Genomic DNA, 17,615 nt, shown 5'->3' with positions numbered 1-17,615 from the left:
TAAGAGTTGATGTTTCCGCTGCTGTTTACTTAGAGAGAAATGCATGAAATCAGAATGTAATATGAAGTGCAGTACAGCCTGTTGGCCACTAGATGGAGCTGAGAGATCAAACTCTCTCTTGCAGCTGCAGGAGAATTAACCAGTGTCTCCTTCTCCTTCTCTTTCTTTTTCTTCTCCTCTTTTCTCTTCTTCGCTTTTCTTGCTTCCTCTTCTCCTCAGATGGACCATGTGTCAGACGAGGAGGTGGAGGTCAGGGAGGAAGAGGAGGAGGAAGAGGAGGACAGTGATAAGGAGGACCAGGACTTGGATAAGATGTTTGGAGCCTGGCTGGGAGAGCTGGACAAACTCACACAGGTACACACACACACACATACACACACACACACACACACACACACACACACACACACGCACACACAGAAATAGATCCTACATATAGTCATATATTGTTATATATTGTTATGAAAACTTATTTTAGCTTTTTATCATTAGTATGGTTAAAAGATTTTAAAGCTCCTCCAGTGTAAAGGTCTGTGTCCATGTGTAGTGTGATTATAGATCAGGTCTAGCTTCTATATTAATACTGTGAAAGTATCAAAGCCTCAGTCCACAGAGAAATGCACACAGCCTGTATTCAGAAACTGAGCCTTAAAACCAGCCGTCAGGACTTCTGGAACTTTGTGATGTCACAACAAATAGGAATTAACACTTCAAATAAAACACAGAAGAAGAAAATATGGAGCTTTAAGGTTTGCACCATGAGTGGCCATATTGTTTAGTTCTGAAATGATTAGCAAAAGTGCTGAACATTATGTGGTTACAGCTGGTTTTGTCTGTTTGAGATAATTGCCAATTTGATGTATTTAGGTTTTAGACTTTAGAAGAAGCGATTTTGGTCTCAGGGAAACTGTGACTCACTTTTGTTTTTGTGCCATTTTTCACCATTTAATAAACTAACTGTTTGCTTGATTGTAAAATGAATAAACAGATTGATTGGCAATGGAAGTTTTAGTTAGTGGGACACCTTATTTTGTTACCTAGATTTAAAGGTACAGTATGAGACTCAGCTTGTCAGACTGAGTTAAACTGTAGTAAAGAGTAAAAAAAAATGGTTTTCATTCATACATTCACACACAAACTGATACCTTCTTTTTCTTTTTCTCTCCATCCGTCCAGAGTCTGGATGACGGCCGCCCGGAGCGGCCTCCTCAGCAGAAAGCTCCCCTCAGACAGGAGACCAACATGGCCAACTTAACCTACAGATTCTCCATCTACAACATCAATGGTCAGACACACACACACACATATATATATATATATATATATATATATATACGCAACACACACACTTTAATTTTCTTTAATTCCTCATTGTGATTTGATCAGTTTGTCTCATATCCTGACATCCGTCTGTCTGCAGAGGCGTTGAATCAGGGCGAGAACGTGGATCTGGACGCTCTCATGGCTGATCTCTGCTCCATCGAACAGGAACTCAGCACCATCAACACAAAACCCAACAGCGCCGGCAGCCTGGCTCGCCTGGGGCTGACCGACACCAAGGTACACGCACGCCCACGTACCTGTGGTTGTCGTGTTTATTAAAATCTAGTCATTTTAAGGTTTTAATACTGAGTCTCTTCGTCTGCAGGTCCGTCAGAAGCCTCCAGCAGGGCGCAGTGGCAGGCAGCAGCCAGCAGGGAGCAGCAGCGCCGGAGGTGGTGGCGGTGGCAGCAGTAGCGGTGTCAGCGGTGGGGGCGGCAGCAGCGGGGCGAGCAGCAGCAGCAGCAGCACCAGGGCGTCGCCGGCCGGCACGATCAGAGCTCCCACCGGGCATCATGGGAGACCGGCGCTGGCTTCTAACTTCAGTCTGGACGACATCACCGCCCAGCTGGAGAAGGTGTGTTTGTAATGATGCAGTGCATGAGAATAAAGAGTAAATATCAAGAAATTTGTTCATTCAATCAACTCATATTCACCAAAAACACATTTATTATAACGTAAACCAAAAATACAGCCACGTTCGGGTGTTTGTAAAACTGCGGGGATTGGTCTGATGGGTGTTTCACAACAAGAAGTCGAATTCTAAACTTTGAATTAAACTGTTTACCCAAACAGTTGCCTCATCAGGGTCACAGAAGTCTGGGGAAATTCAAGAATGAAAGGAACGCAGACACGGTGGGTTTTTCTTGATGCAGCAAACCAACAGAAATAGGTCAGAGTGAACTGGAGGCAAAGACGGAAACTTGTTTCTGTGGTCGAGCAGTAGATTTCCTCCAAACTGAACCTTTTTAGATACTGTGTTTGTTCCAGTTGTAAAAGGTTGGAAACCAGAACTTTAGTGGAGAAAACGATGCTCAGTGAAACACGTACATACACCGACTCTTTCAGGGTTCACTGTGATTCCCACCACGTGGAAATTAACCCTCGGTGTCCCTCATATTCACACTAACATTCAGGTACTTTACACAATTTAAATGGACTGACCTGCAAACTGCCCTTAAACTAGAGTCTTACATTTCCCTCAGAGATTTATTATTTGATGCATATTCATACTGCCATCAATGTATGTGGTAAAATGTAAAAAATAAAGTTTGATCCCGCCCCATCTTATGTCATTTCTTCCCTCTTCTTCTTCTTCTTCTTCAGGCGTCTCTCAGCATGGACGAGGCTGCTCGTCAGAGCTCCTCCCACTCCCTCAGCTCCGCCTCCACCTATACATCAGCCACGATGCGGCGGCCCGCATCCTCCCAGCGCCAGCACCGACGCACGGGATCGGTCGGCACGGTCAGCGACCACGAGGTAAACGGAGGTTTTAACTTATCAACTGTACATCATTGAATTGGGAGCTCTAGTATTTGGAGTTGTAAAGTCTCCACCTGACTTTTAGTTTCTCCAGGTCTGAGACCGACAGCCCTGCTCTGTTCTCTCTCTCTCTTTCAGGTGCGTTCAATCGTCCACTCCTCGCGCTCCTCCGTCACCTCGGCGTCCGGGGTTTCTGTTAACTCTGCTTCCTCCATGGATTCGTTGGACAGCGTCCTCCGCTCCAATGAGTCGGACGGTCAGCAGTCCACAGGTCAAGCTGAGGGCGCCAGTCAAGGTCATCACATCACAGAGGTACGTGAACAGAAAGAATGAGTGAAGGATTCGTATGTTTCACCTTGAGGTGGGCGTCTTCGGGGACGGGCTCCAGGCCGTTTCAGGGGAGGCTCAGTGAATGGTAGAGAAAAAATATTACAGGTGATCAGGTGAATTGGCCTAAATGTGTGTGATTCGGTTAAAGACATGGTTCAGAGTTGCAGTAGATTTGAGGAACTTTACTGTTTTTCCCAGAGTCAGAAAACTAATAAAAGCCTTAGGACAGACCTTTTTATATGGATTTATTTGGTCTCAAGTTATCACAAACAGCAGCTTGAGGCCGTCTAGGCTCAATTGTTGAATGTCTATGGAATCAAATAACACAATCATGATCCTATAGGCATCCAGGAACTGAGCGAAACAAAGCAAGTCAACAAAGGGGAGGCACCTTTTTCCAAGGTTTGTCAGAGGGGGAGTCCCACAGTCTCACACTTTGAAATCCCCGGTTTTAGACAATGTGGGGGGGAAAGGGAATGAATAATAACTACAGCATCCGTCAGATTAATTGCTCTCCAAGGTGAAGATGCAACAAATTCATCATCATCCACATCCAGAGCTCTTTGTAAGACCGGCACCAGAGCGAGCGTCAACTGAAGAAAACATCTCCAACAATCAGAATCCGACACAAATCTGTTTCTGTATCTGAGGAAACCCGTGAACACACATTTGTTTCCTCACTCTCTGTGTGTGTCCTCTACTTTGAGTTTATTAGGAACACCCAGCTATAACTAATGCAGTCTAATGAAACAGTCCTGCAGTAAATCCTCCTGCATGAAGGTTATAATGTTCGGTTTGTGTTGAAATTGATTCAGAGAATTATTGATTCAACTTTACGGCCATTTTGGAGGCTGCAGTCTGTGGTGCTGTTGAACTGTATTGTATTATATTGAGAAGTGTTTGTCTGGCCCCGTTTCTATCATTGAGGGTAGATTAAAGAACAGAAACACCTCTCTGTATGATACAATACAATTCAACAGTGACACACGCCACATCCTGCAAAATGATCACAACACCTCGAGGAAACAGTGTCAATAAAAGATGAACATGGAAGTCTTCGTACAGGGAAGATTTACTGCAGGACTGTTGGATTAGCTTTAGCTAGGTGTTCCTAATAAACTGGGAACTGGAGTGTAGCATCGACTGAAACACACAGGGGTTTAAAAGAAACCAGAACTAATGCTGTTAGCTGCAGCTCACTATCATGCTGCTGCAATTATCAAACGCACTAATGGTGGATGCCTCATTCAGATACATCAACATTAACTCGTTAGCTCGGCAGATGCTTCAACACCGCGTCTCCTGTACACGGAAATGAACCGAGGCCTCCATCACAGCAAGATACGTCACTGCTAATTACATTTCCGGGCTTTTAGCAGCAGGATGGTGATTTGACTGGATCCACCTCTCTAACACCTGTCTGTCCACCGGCTGGGATTACGCTGAGTCTGCGATCGTTTCAAGCAGATTAGGGAGAGATAATGTGCGTCAGACGATAATAGCATTTCAAATACAGGGAAATTTATCAGCCTACATTAACGTTTCAGACTCAAATGGGAGGAATGTAAAAGACCACGTGCTTTACATTACTGTACATGTCTTGTTGTTCAGTTTTGAACAGTTTTTAGATGGATGGATGTTTTTGTTTTTGCAGAAATCCATCACAATCCAAGTGATGCAGTGCTGTCATTTTCAAACCAATCTGCATTTCAGTTGAGATCAACACATGAAATAAAAGCAGGTCGTTCAGCAGGAATGAGGGGAAAACATAATTTACAGATTCACAACTCCAGTATTGTAAAATATCACCTGTTTTATCAGACGATTGCATTTCTAAAGAGAGATATCGTCTTTTCTTTTGGCTTCAAGTCTGTTTTTCCTCGACTTTACTAACACTTGTGTTGTTTCCCAACAGTCCACCTTTCCTCGCTCTTGAGTTTTATTTTTTGTTTGTTTTACAGTGTAGGTTGTTCTAGGTTTCGCTGCAGCAGTGTTTTGTGTTGGCTGCTGGCTGTGTGGTGCTGACGGTTCCTGCTGCTTCGGGCTGCGTCCTCGCTTCTTTTATCGCCAACCCCGCTCAGTTTTTCTGTCCAAGATTAGACTGAGAAAGAAAAGCCACGGTCATAATCTTCCCTGAATCACCTACGTAGTCAGATGTGAACAAATATAACGCCAAAAAACAGCTCAGAGCGATTATAACGGTTGGTTTTTTACCATGAATTTTCCATTTCACAAGGTTTTTTTTAAGCATTTCTTCCTCAATCCCAAATGTTTCTGACCCTGGTGGCTGCTGAGGGAATTTATCCCCAAACCTTGTTGTTCTTAGTGCCTTGCTCAAGCCAAAAAGCTGCACTGCAAAGACAAAACCTGTTCAGTGAGCGGGAAACTGGGTTACTGCTCCAGTTCATCCAGTGCACACAGCGAATCTGAGAGAGCAGCAGCAATGGAGAGGAAGATGGAGAGAACTGGAGGGGGGGGGTGAAGGAAAGAATAAAATTAGAATAATGAGATGAGAAGCCAGAGTGATTCAGCAAATGGCTGAAGATGATAAAGGAATTAGGAGAAGACAATGATGGAAAGTAAAAGGCGAATTCAGAGAGAGAAGCGAAGAGTGACGCATCTAAAAAGAAAAGTAAGAGATGGAGAGAGGAAAACAAAAAGAGACGGATTAGAGGAGAGAGTGCTGCTCCCACGAGTCCAGCTCATTAGAAACTGGGACTGCTGCACTTTGAATCCCTCCTTTACACGCTCACTCTATTAAGGGCAGTAAAAAATAAGAAAGTTTTAGGACTCACTAAATCTCCACTGAATTGTTGCAGGACTCAGCTGGACGTCCCAGGAGGAGTAACGGATGAACGGCGTGTTGGTTTTCAGATATAAGCTCTTTAATCGGAGGGTCGCTGTGTCACGGATAAAGATACATATTACTAGTCTTCCTATGGACAGTAACATATAGGGGCACTTGTCTTCTTGATTACTGTATCCTAGAGGACATCAACACACACACACTTGGATGTGGTTGGTCAGATCTTGGCCAAAGGGACAAGCTGACTGTAATCGTGTGTGTGTTTGCATTAGTACATGTCCGTGTGTATGACCTAAATATTATTTTTAATCTGTGGTTATCATGAAAGAACTAATGCTTTCTATAAAATGGTTTCTAGTGATTGAAGCACACGCACAGTTTATTAAAGATGGGCGCAGATGGTGTGTGAGTGTTGGAAAATAAAGTGTAGATTTCTTTATTGTTGTCGAGATTTCCACAGTGTCTCTCTGATAACATTAAATTAAACAATTAATTTATATCGTTTGAGGAGATGGATATTTTTATTCCAATACAATAATCTTGGGAAATATCCTGGCGTATCACAATCAGATCAGAAAAGCAAACTGGGACTGGATCCTCTTATAAAAAGGATCAAATCTGCTGTGGCTCCAGACTGGACGGACTGGGAAACCTGCTACAGGATGAACTGGTGACTCTCATGTATGTGGGATTATATAAATCTCACTGAGCCACTGATTTGGCTCGTGTCTGTTGGTGGAGTCCACAATGTCAGTAAATAAGAGTAATATGGTGAATAATTGAGCAGATAAATAATTAATAAAAGTCTGTCTGGGACCCCGTTGGCCTGGAGTTAAAATCCTGTCTGTGTGTCTGCCCTGTTTTTGTTTTTTCTCTCTCCACTCTCCCTCCAGTAAAGCCTGAAGCAGTAGTGACTGTAAACTTGTTTCTACTTGAATTATTTAACCTTTATCTCCCAAGGAAATGTTAACAGGACTCCAGTAGTCCACTGTAGTTTGTTATCTGAAGCGTAATGAGACTCCAGACGTTACTGGGAAACTTAATATGGTTTTTATCAGGGTGGATTTTATCAGCTAAACAGCAGAACTGAGACTGAGTGAGTCGATATCAATACAGTTTGTCACAACCTTCGACCGACAGATAAACCGTCGATAAAACTCATTAACAGCTAACAGCTAGTTTCAACCATAGACTGTAAATAAAGCTATAGCTAAATTGCTAGTGTTAGCATTAATGGCTGTCTACTCAACGGTCTAAAAGAAACGCTGTGAGTTCAGCATTAAAACTTCAGTGGAGAGAAACACCAGTGTTAACTTCTTTTGTCTCTATCACGTCTTTTCTCCTACTGAAGTTAGCATGCTAACCAGCTAGCGCCGGCCTGTCTGGTCTTTCTGACAGTGACTCACTGTAGCCTCCAGTCTGTCCTGAAGACGTAGCGCTGCTCAGAGGACGTATTTTATAACCTCTTGTCTTGTAAACGCAACAATGGCTGAAGCTGTCGTCAAGCGACAGTCGTCAACACCTGCTCCTGGTGAGAAACCACTTTGAGGGGGCGGAGAAAACGTAACTTTTCTGCTTTAGGAATTTTTAAATCATATTCAGTAGACTGCGCAGGTCGAAGAAAACTGAAAGATAAAATGAAAGCACTGCATCACAGTATATCAGTTTGAGTGTGTTGCACATCACAGACTGGTGTGTTACAGGATCCTTCCTGATGGTATTGATCTAGTCTGGGTGAAAACAAACTCTAAGCTTTATCAGACCGTTGGTTAATGTGTCTTAACATTTCCTTTTTCCCAGCGTAGCTGTATCATCACTGTAACCTGTTTTTATGATGTGTACAGCTCTTCGCAGGTTTCTGTCTCTGACTACTTCACCGACGATGCTGATGTTTTCCCGCTGCTGATCTCTGCTTCACCGCACAGCTTTCTGCTAAACTGCCACATCCAACCAATCAAACAGCAGATTAATTCATCGGGACTCTCTGTCTCTCTCTCTCTCTCTTTAAAGCACTCCTATCTGGACAGGGAAACCTCTCTGATTCTGAGAAACATAGCAGGAAAACCTACCCACCTGCTGACCAAGGTGACACCCCCCATTCATTACTGCACGCCTCCCCACTTCTCTCGCATGCCGACATCCTGCGCCCCTCCCCCCGTCCCCTCCTCCTCTTTGTACATGCATGTTGTTTCACTCCGGATGAGTCATGGTCACCTTGCATGCTTATTCCTCTTCTTTTCACCTCCATTTTTCTGCCCTGTCCTCATCTGTAGTGTTGAATAACGGCGGGTTTGTTTGTGGTCATGTGATGTATCATGACATGTCCTGTTTGGCTGCTGGTGTATATTCACAAAGCTTTACAGAGGCTGCGGCACACCGGGGTCTCAAGTTTGCTTTCATGACTCTTCGCACCAGTGTGCAGTCTAACACTGGTGCGACTGTAGCCTGATTAAAACAACCAATCTGTTTGTCCTGCTGGAAAATTTCTGCCCACGAGGCCCGAGATTCTCCGGAAGCATCAGACACATTTTTAAACTTGTTTCTAATGACTGAACGTGACCTGAAATAAAGTGGAGCAGTGACATGATTTCCATACAAACAAATCATTATTGTGATAATGAGAAGAAAAAAAATACCAATAGGAAATCTGTAATTCAAAAAGGCCTTTGTAGAGCACAAATTCAGCACATTATTCTACTTTTACTTTGAACTTTTCACTGTGTTTCATTCATAGCGGGGCATAAAAGTAGATCGATATAAAACATGTAGTTTTGTATTTATGAAAATGACAGAAATTACTCAACTGTGTTTAAAGGTCCATATTTTACACTTATTTGAAGTGTTGATCCATAAAAAGATATATTTTAGTTTTAAGAACCAAAAAGCATCTCGGTGTAGTTTTACATCTCGTCTCTCAGCTTCTCTCTGGAGCTCTAGTAACAACAGGTCGGTGAGTGAACTGAGTGAACAAATAAAGATCCAGCAGATTTCAGGTAAAAACACTCAGAGAAACCAAATCCTGCAAGGTTTGGATGGTGGGTCCAGGTGGGCGGGGCTTGGTGACTGCTTTGTTGTGACATCACAAAGTTCCAGAAGTCCTGACGGCTGTTTTTATGTCTCAGTTTCTGAATACAGGCTGTGTGCATTTCTCTGTGGACTGAGGCTTTGATACTTTCACAGTATTAATATAGAAGCTAGAGCTGATCTATAATCACACTACACATGGACACAGACCTTTACACTGGAGGAGCTTTAAGGACCTAGAGGAGCACACAGTGTCACCATGAGTCCAGTCACACTGTGTGACAATAATCAGGAGATCCACTGATATTCAACACATATATTAGAGACAGAGGCATGCTGGCAGTTTTTTTTCAAGCTGCCAAACATGCTATTTATTGGCTCTTGTCTCTTGGTCCTTATCGTGGTTTTAAAGGAAAGTAAAAACTTGAAAGAACCGCCACCGTACCTGTCCTTTGTTGGAGTAACTTTACCATCATACATGGCAGGTATTCTGTGCAACAAAGATTCAAAAATGTAGAACAACCCTGAAATAACTGAACATTCGGAAAATATGAAAACGTGTGTAAACAACAGAAACAGCAGAAAAGACAAATCTATTGAATCCCCTGACAAACAGAAAACACATTAGTGTCACTGTGTTTGAGGCTTCACTCTGTAAAGCTTTGTGATTACTGGCCATGACTGTGTTCACCTGTGTGTTTGTGGGTTGGAAAAATACTCCTTGTGTGAGCGACCGGTCTGTGCAGCTCCCTGGTTCCTGTTTGCTGCTGCAGTTTGTAACAGTGACGACAGAGTTTGATCTGATCTGCTGCCACAGTGCAAAAGGTCATTTAACCTTTTGTTTTCTCTGTGAAGCATGAACGTTTGCTTCATCCGAATGTTGAGAAAAGGCATGAGTGAAATCAAACTGTAGCTGACTGCATGTGTGCTGTGTGTGTGTGTCATGTGACGGTTTAATTGCTGTTGTGTGTCAGTGGTTGACTGCAGTGAAGAGTCTTTCCAGGATCCGATCACACAGGAGGTTTTGTAAAATGCGGAAGCGATTATTTACCAGAGGTTCCACCATTTTGCCCATGAGAAAATTCTACATTTAAGTTTGTTTGGAGAGTACTAATACTATTTGTCACAGCAGTCTCGGCTTCTAATTGGACAGTAAAAGTGCCAGTGATGTGATTGAAGGCACCAGACTCCAAACAGACAACATGCAAAACACTCACATTACAAACAAGTAAAGCTGCTAACACACTTCCTGTGTGATCGCACTGTGAGACTGCTTCAACAACACTGTTGGGGGAAACTCACTGGGATTACGGACTCATGTTAAAGAACCTAAGCACAGGTAAGTGAGACGGTCCACGCTTCTGTGTCTGCTTAAAGTCAGCTGAGCAGAGGTCGTACTGTGTGTTCCCGTGAAACCAGCTCCATCAATAAAAGAGGGGAAACAAGCTAAAGATCAATAATGGAGAAGGTACGGCAACATGCAGCGTACCCGGATGGTGCATTCAAAACGCTCCTAAAGGTTGAGCATAAAAACGATGGACACTTCTCACTCTCAACGGTCGCCATCTTGGCTACGAAGCGGAAAGTGGAGGGACCACCAACCTATTTCCAAACTTGTGAAAATGGCGACTGAAGAATAAGGTGGAGCACACGTCTATCGGCGCCTTAATGTCCATGTCACGTGACACACGGCGCGCACACACACATACAGGAAAGTAAAACGAGAAGTTTGAGGTCAAGTGAGCGACGCAGCCGACAGGTGGGCGACAACCGCCGCCGCCTGTCAGATTTGAGACGCAGCTTTTGTCTTTCATACAGATTGTTGGGGAATTACTGTTTGTATGAGCGGAGCTGGGATACATGTGTACATCTTTTTCTGATAATAACCATTAAGAATATACAAAAAATGTGTAATTACAAAGAGACATTATGCACTAATTCAGGCTTTGTTCATTTTCTGTGACGACAGACATGACTCCTGGTCTGTTGCACTGTTTTTTTTAAAACTTTTTTCTGAGCTTCAGCGGGAGGCCTGGACATCAGATAAACAGTAGTAGTTAAAGCTGAGAGCGTGCGGCAGTGACCTGAGAGGAAGCGGTGAAGCAGCTTCGCTTTGTTCTGCTTGGTAATGAGTGTTTGGAGCTCAGCCAGTTGTTGTAATGGAGCTCAGTACATGAGCTCAGTGATAGCAAACATTGATCAATGCACATAATGGGGCTAGATAGTCCTCTGATTGTTGTCGGTGCTGGTGGGAGGCTTTTCTGGTTGAAGTCCTAAATTTGAGAATAAAATCATAATATTTCAAGAAAATAGTCATAATATTAGAATAAAGTTGTAATTTTTGGTTGTAGCTCATGAATTTATTTTATTTCTGATGTGTTGCGACATAATATACATGGATGTCCTCGGGTAGAAGTGTGGCTCTGCTGCTGTTAAGCTAAAGCTGTAGGCTTCTTAATAGCGAAGGTCAAAGTTTTATTTATCTGTGTGTGTGTGTGTGTGTGTGTGTGTGTGTGTGTGTGTGTTTATAGGCATTAGATAGAGAGTAAGCAAGGAGGCTTTCCTCTGGTTGGATCGGCGATGTCATGATTTGATTGGATGATAAAGCAGATGAGGCCGTTTGATTGGATGTTAGAGGAATGTGCCAGATCTACAGGGATAATCTTCTTTGGTGCAGAGACGGGGTGATTCCCTGTAGCAACATATACATGCACGTGTACACACAAACACTCACACTCACACACACACACACACACACACACTCTCTCTCTCTCTCTCTCTCACAGCAGCTGGCTGGCAATGGGCTGTCTCATTTGGACGTCTTGGCTTTGGCTGTCTTCGTAATGGCGGCTCACAGACACACAAATCTGCTCCAAGTCCTCCTCATTTTTTCATTTCTCATCTCTGTTTCACTTCAGAGAAAAAAACAAAACATTTTTCCCGAGACTGAGTTCTGGATCAAGCTTCAATTTAAAGCTCATAATTTGACCCAATCTAGTAAAACATCCCTGAATTATCTAATTGTACTTTGTGGCCTTTTCGCCACTAATGCACCATCGTATCAGAGAGTATTGGATTTTTTTAGTAACAGCACAATACAAGCTCCAGAATTAAATGAATGTAGTCAGATTAATGTTTTAGTTTTAACATCCATTTATCTCCATTGGTTTCAAATCCAGCTTTTACTGCTGCGGATTTAAACCGAGCCAAGATAACCCGTGTCATTGTCCCTCAGTGTTTCCCTCCTGCAGTTATTCTGACTCCACTGAGTCCAGGCATGAAGTTGCTTTGAGCTGCGTCTTGGAAAAACGTGATTTTGTTTTAATTTGTGGTCCCAGATTAGGGGGGGGGCTGAGATTCCAGTGCAGGCAGATTACGAGCTATGGGGCCAGTCTAATTCTTGCAGTAGTGATTAGGCTGAGGGTGTAATTATCTGGACTCATTAGAGCAGCTTCCAGTACAGCTGGTGTGTGTGTGTGTGTGTGTGTGTGTGTAGCTCTGCATATGGAATAGTCTTTCTGTGTCAGTGTTACACCGCCGCAGCAATAACTGCAACCCACCCACACACTTTCTCTTTCATACACACACACACACACACACACACACACACACACACACACACACACACACACAGCTGGCCCACTTCTGCTGCTTCCACATGAGTCGCATCGCTCCGCTCTGTTCATGAGCCTATGGCGGCTCAGGAGGGACATGTTCCTTATGACTTCAAAGGCAGCGGGATCCTTCCTGGGCAGAAGCTAATTTTAGTGTCTCTATAATGTAGGTCAAGTGAATATCTATGAGATTGGGAGGAAAAAACGTTTACGCTGCAAGCTGGAAATGACGTTGACGGCAGCGGTGGGAGGAAAAGAAAGATCCCTGTGGTGGGATAAATAGAAAGCTGCAGAAAGAATGGTTTCTCTCGAATAAATAATTATATTTTTTTATCCATATAATAATGTGATCAGATGCTATAAGAGAGTGTGACAGACCAAAACACACCAGGAAAGACAGAATTTTGCTTAATTAATGGATGAATTAATGGATTATAATATATTAAGCTGTTTTAATCAGTTTTTTCAATGGATTTAATGGATTAAAATCCAGTTAATGAATTAACACACTAATATTACATTATTTACATTATTATTCATGATAAGCAATGATCTTTAAAAGCAATAAAGTAAGAGATTTCTCAGCCTCATGCAAATGACTTAAGTAGAAACATCATACAGATTCAGATTTTCAACTGAAAATAATTAGTGCTAATTAATTAATGCTAAAATCATATACATTACCTGTTAAATGTTTGTTTAGCATTAAGCTAACAGCTGCCCAGATGTTCATCCATGACTTGTAGAGATACATTTAGACCTGAAGGTTTAGAAATTGTGGAAATTTTGAGCAGTTTGCTAGCTCGTTAGCATAGCTAAATAAAATGTAGATAACGAGACTGCGGAGGTTATTGACGATCAAATCATTATAAACCATTAGGAAACAATAATAAACATACAGCAACAACAACCATGTGTTGTTTTATTTATATTGGATTATTTTAAAAGATTTAAAATTCTTCAAAAGTAAAACGTCAAGATATTATTGATCCCAATAAACTTTACACTCATATTTATGTGGAAATCTAAATGTGATGATGAAGATGTTGGAGGCAGAGATGAGGGGGACAATAATGACTGTGATGTCAGTGATGATGAAGATGAAGATGATGATAGCTGACACTTGTTAGCCTCCTGCCTCAGGCATGTCATAGTCTGTAGATGACGAATTGTGAATTGCAACACAACTGACACAACAGCCAGTTAGCATTAAAGCGCTAACTGTAATGCTAACTGTCTGATACACAGACTGGGACATGCTAACACCAACTGTTTTTTATAGGCTAAACATTTAATTGTAGCAGCCATTAAACCTTGGACTTTTAGCCACAGTTTCACTTTTAGTTCAAATGTTAAAAGTCGCTAACAGATGATGTGTTACATAATTTATCAAATTTAAGCCTCTGTGTTTCATTCATTTCAGATCTCCACATTGTTTTTAGCTGCATTTAAGCTCAAATAGGTGTTATGTAAGTCTAAGATCTGTGCGTCACTAGAGTTTTAACGGCTGCGGATGCTAATTGATGTTGCTAGATTAAGTCTACATTTACGTAATATGATATGGCTTTTTTTTTGTTTTTGATTTCGTAACCAAACACATTATCAGACATTTTATTTTTAATGTCTTTCCAGTTCCACCTCTTCTAAATGCTCACTGCCACTAATGCTGGTTTTTTTTTGTTGTATTTAAAGGTAATTAACATTAAATATTTATAAAATGCATCAATTTTTATAATATAAATAAATAACTTTTATTATAAGGTTCACAGCTAATAAGATTATTTTTAATGTAGCATTTTAACAACAGTGAGGAAAAGTTTTTACCAGGTTAAAAACACAATCTACTAATATTACATAATCACATATTTGACAACATTTAATTTCTGTACAGTTTCCTGGAAAGACTCGTGTAGTTTGGTTCAAATTAAAGGAAAAACAGAAACAAAATTCTGACACTGTTATTTTAGTGAGATTATTTGTTGAGTTTATTATTGACTTCCGGTGAAATTGATAGAAATTTCTCTATTTAAAACACAGTGATTATTTATTACTTGTTCATTTATTTTAGAAACTTTATTCTTCATACATGGGGAAAAACATTTTGCGTCTGTAGATATCCTCTGTATTTTAAAAGCCCTCCTGGGGACGGACACTGGAAACGAACAGTAGCTATAAATGCGACGATGCATTGCGTTGGATAATTGTTGTGTCTGTGTATTCTGCATCTACTCCCATCAAATGAACATGAAATGAATAAATGAAATCGAATGAATACAAATCTCAAGGTTGAGCTAGCTTAGCATTTAGCAACAATTGGAAGTGTACCAACCAATCACGAAGTTCTGCCTTCATTTGGAGCCAAATATGTTTCTTTCCAGGAAACTTCTTAAGAGATTGTTAGGAAATAAATTGGAATTGAAGAACCTGTAAAATAAAGTGTTGCCTACAACATACTTTTATTATATTTTTACATTTATTTATTTCTTTTTGCCACATGAATCCCATGTAACTCCTTTTGTTTAAATATTATTAGGTGCCAGCTAAAAGAAACAATATATTTTCTCACATTTTAAACAGATTTCTTGCTTTTTGAGTAATTTAAATTAAAATCATCTAAATTTCATCATCTATAATATCTATATGATATATAATAATGTAATGTAATACTTATAATATATATGTAATCTTTAATCATAGTCATCTATGTTTAGTTTAATATCATCATTGATTTGTGTAATTTATTATTTATTGTTTCTACATTGTGATACCTTGACAAGTCACGGCTCTTAATGCCAACGCTCCATGTGTCAAACTGATGATGCAATTCATTCATTTTAATCTTCTGTTCGGCGCCAACCAAAACACAGGCCGGTCATTATGAAGCTGTTTATGAGCTTATGCTGTAGGCTTCCCTGCTGCTTCGAGAATGTGTGTGTGTGTGTGTGTGTGTGTGTGTGTGTGTGTGTGTGTGTGTGTACTTCAGCGGGTTTTCGGGGTGCTGATAAGGAGATTGGCTGGTAATCTCCTCTTCCTCGTCTTCCCCATCATCTTTGTTTCCTTCTGCCCTTTCGCTCGTTCACAATATGGATCCTCGTGTGTGTGTGTGTGTGTGTTTGTTTGTGTTTGTGTTTAAGCCTACTGGCTAAAGTGGAGCACCTCCGCTAGGGTGCAAACAGACATTCAGATGCTCATGTGAAGTGACTGGAAAGATTCCCTAAAACTGACCACATACAGAGAGAGAGAGACAGAGAGAGAGAGAGAGGGAGGGAGAGAGAGAGACGGCGGGTGAAGTAGTGAGAGTGAGATAAGGACAAAACAAGGAGGAAAAACAAATCAGATGAAAGAATTGGAAAGACGAGAAGACTGTGTTGCACGGAGCGAAACGGGAATGGAGAGACGGCGAGGAGGGGGCGAGAGAGCTTGAAATAAAGGGATCAGTGCCTCTGCATGTAAGTTGGCACAGCAACGATGCCCCTCCCCCACCCCATCCATCTCTACCCTTCCCTCTCTCTTCCTCTCCTCTCATTCCCTCTGTCTCGCTCGGCCAGGGAGGATGTGACAGCACAAGGTAGCATCTTTCACTTCCATCTGTCAGTGAATCAGTCAGTCAGTGTGTGGAGGTAAAAAACCAGACGGTCAGCTTCTAACCAGACGATCAGTCAGTAGATTTTCTGTTTACTCAGCGACTAAATCTGGCTCTCAGTCGGTCGATAACTAGATTAGTCAAAATACAGCTCAGCCAGTCAGAGTGTAAACAGACAGACAGACAGTCGGTTGCTCAGTGTTTCTGCCTGATTTTCGTGCTGTTTATTTCTACTTCTGTTTCTACTTCTGCTCTTTTATTTTGTGCTTGCAGATCTTGTGTTAGTGTCTGCGCTCTGCTCTGCTGAAATCGAGGCTTCTTCTGCTCCTCCATCCGTCCTCCACTGCTTCACCTCTTACAGGCGGTTATCTGCGATTTTGTTGGAGGTTGACAAACTGAAAGAGATAAGTTGTGCGTTTGCTTGTGGAAAAGAAAACAGACGGCACTTTCTTCACATCTCCATCCGAGTCTCATACCTTCCAGTTAGTTTGGCTATTTGGCAAATTTTTGGATAATCCTCCAGAGGGACAATAACTGTCTACAAACATGTAGCGCCAGAGCGTTAATCCAGTCTCCTACAGCCACAGTGATATGAGATAAGAGACGATGATGATGATGATGATGATGAAGAGGATGAGGAGGAGAGGCTGGCTTTGCGCTGCCAACCAGACGTGTGTGATAGCTCCTCACAGTTTCACCTCTGTCTTGTCTCTGGACTAACCCTGCACTGCTGCTCATCTTCTTTCACCCAGTGTGGAATCTATTAGCTGCTGGAAGAAGAAGAGGAAGAAGAAGAAGAAGAAGAAGAGGAAGTCTAATTAAGCAGGAACACATAAAACTCTGCTGATTAAAAAAAAAAAAAAAACACTGGGATTTTCTGGAGTTGTTTTTTTTTTTTTTTTTAAATACCTGATTTTGAACTTTATTTGATGTAAAAACACAGAAGCGTCGACTGTTTGACAAAAGTAAAGATGAATTCCTGTTGGAGGAATCAGGTGAGAGGACAAGTGGGTTTTAATCAGGACGTGTGTCCTTAATACGGACAGAGGGATAATGAGTGTGGAAGGAATGTGTCTGTGCTGTTGTTTTGTGTTGACTGAGCTGTGTGTAGTTTCTGTTGTCATCATCACTGTGTGTGTGTGTGTGTGTGTGTGTGTGTGTGCAGGAGGAGCAGGCTGCCAAGCTGAAGGCAGAGAATATCCGACTCGCCCTGGAGAAGATCAAGGAGGCCCAGGTGAAGAAGGTGAGTCTGGTTCACACACACACACACACACACACACACACACACACACACACACACACACATAAGGAAGAAAGAAAGAACATTAAAGAAATATGTGTTGTGTATATTTGCGCATGTGTGTGTGTGTGTATGTGTGTGCACAGGATGTGTGTTGGTCCATGTGCATGTGAGTCTGAGACTGGCACGTGTCCAGCCGACTCAGTTTTCTGGGTC

General features: G+C 41.8%; 1 protein-coding gene across 1 annotated transcript in view; it reads left to right on the top strand.

Moving 5' to 3' along the window:
• Positions 1 to 17,615, top strand: part of raph1a (Ras association (RalGDS/AF-6) and pleckstrin homology domains 1a) — a 57,672-nt gene that overhangs the window by 30,523 nt on the left and 9,534 nt on the right. Inside the window, exons 3-10 of the mRNA XM_087170758.1 lie at positions 220 to 354; positions 1,177 to 1,285; positions 1,421 to 1,560; positions 1,649 to 1,897; positions 2,647 to 2,799; positions 2,941 to 3,114; positions 7,949 to 8,023; positions 17,325 to 17,402. Coding sequence (XP_087026884.1) covers positions 220 to 354; positions 1,177 to 1,285; positions 1,421 to 1,560; positions 1,649 to 1,897; positions 2,647 to 2,799; positions 2,941 to 3,114; positions 7,949 to 8,023; positions 17,325 to 17,402 — 1,113 coding nt within the window. The remainder of the gene's footprint in view (positions 1 to 219; positions 355 to 1,176; positions 1,286 to 1,420; positions 1,561 to 1,648; positions 1,898 to 2,646; positions 2,800 to 2,940; positions 3,115 to 7,948; positions 8,024 to 17,324; positions 17,403 to 17,615) is intronic.

This window comes from Seriola lalandi, unplaced genomic scaffold, assembly GCF_002814215.2.
Source record: "Seriola lalandi dorsalis isolate HSWRI2012SDOR001 ecotype SW California unplaced genomic scaffold, Sedor1 jcf7180002054958, whole genome shotgun sequence".
Classification (NCBI taxonomy): Eukaryota; Metazoa; Chordata; class Actinopteri; order Carangiformes; family Carangidae; genus Seriola; species Seriola lalandi.
The sequence above is the reverse complement of the archived record's forward strand: the minus strand, read 5'-3'. Positions and strand labels throughout refer to the sequence as shown.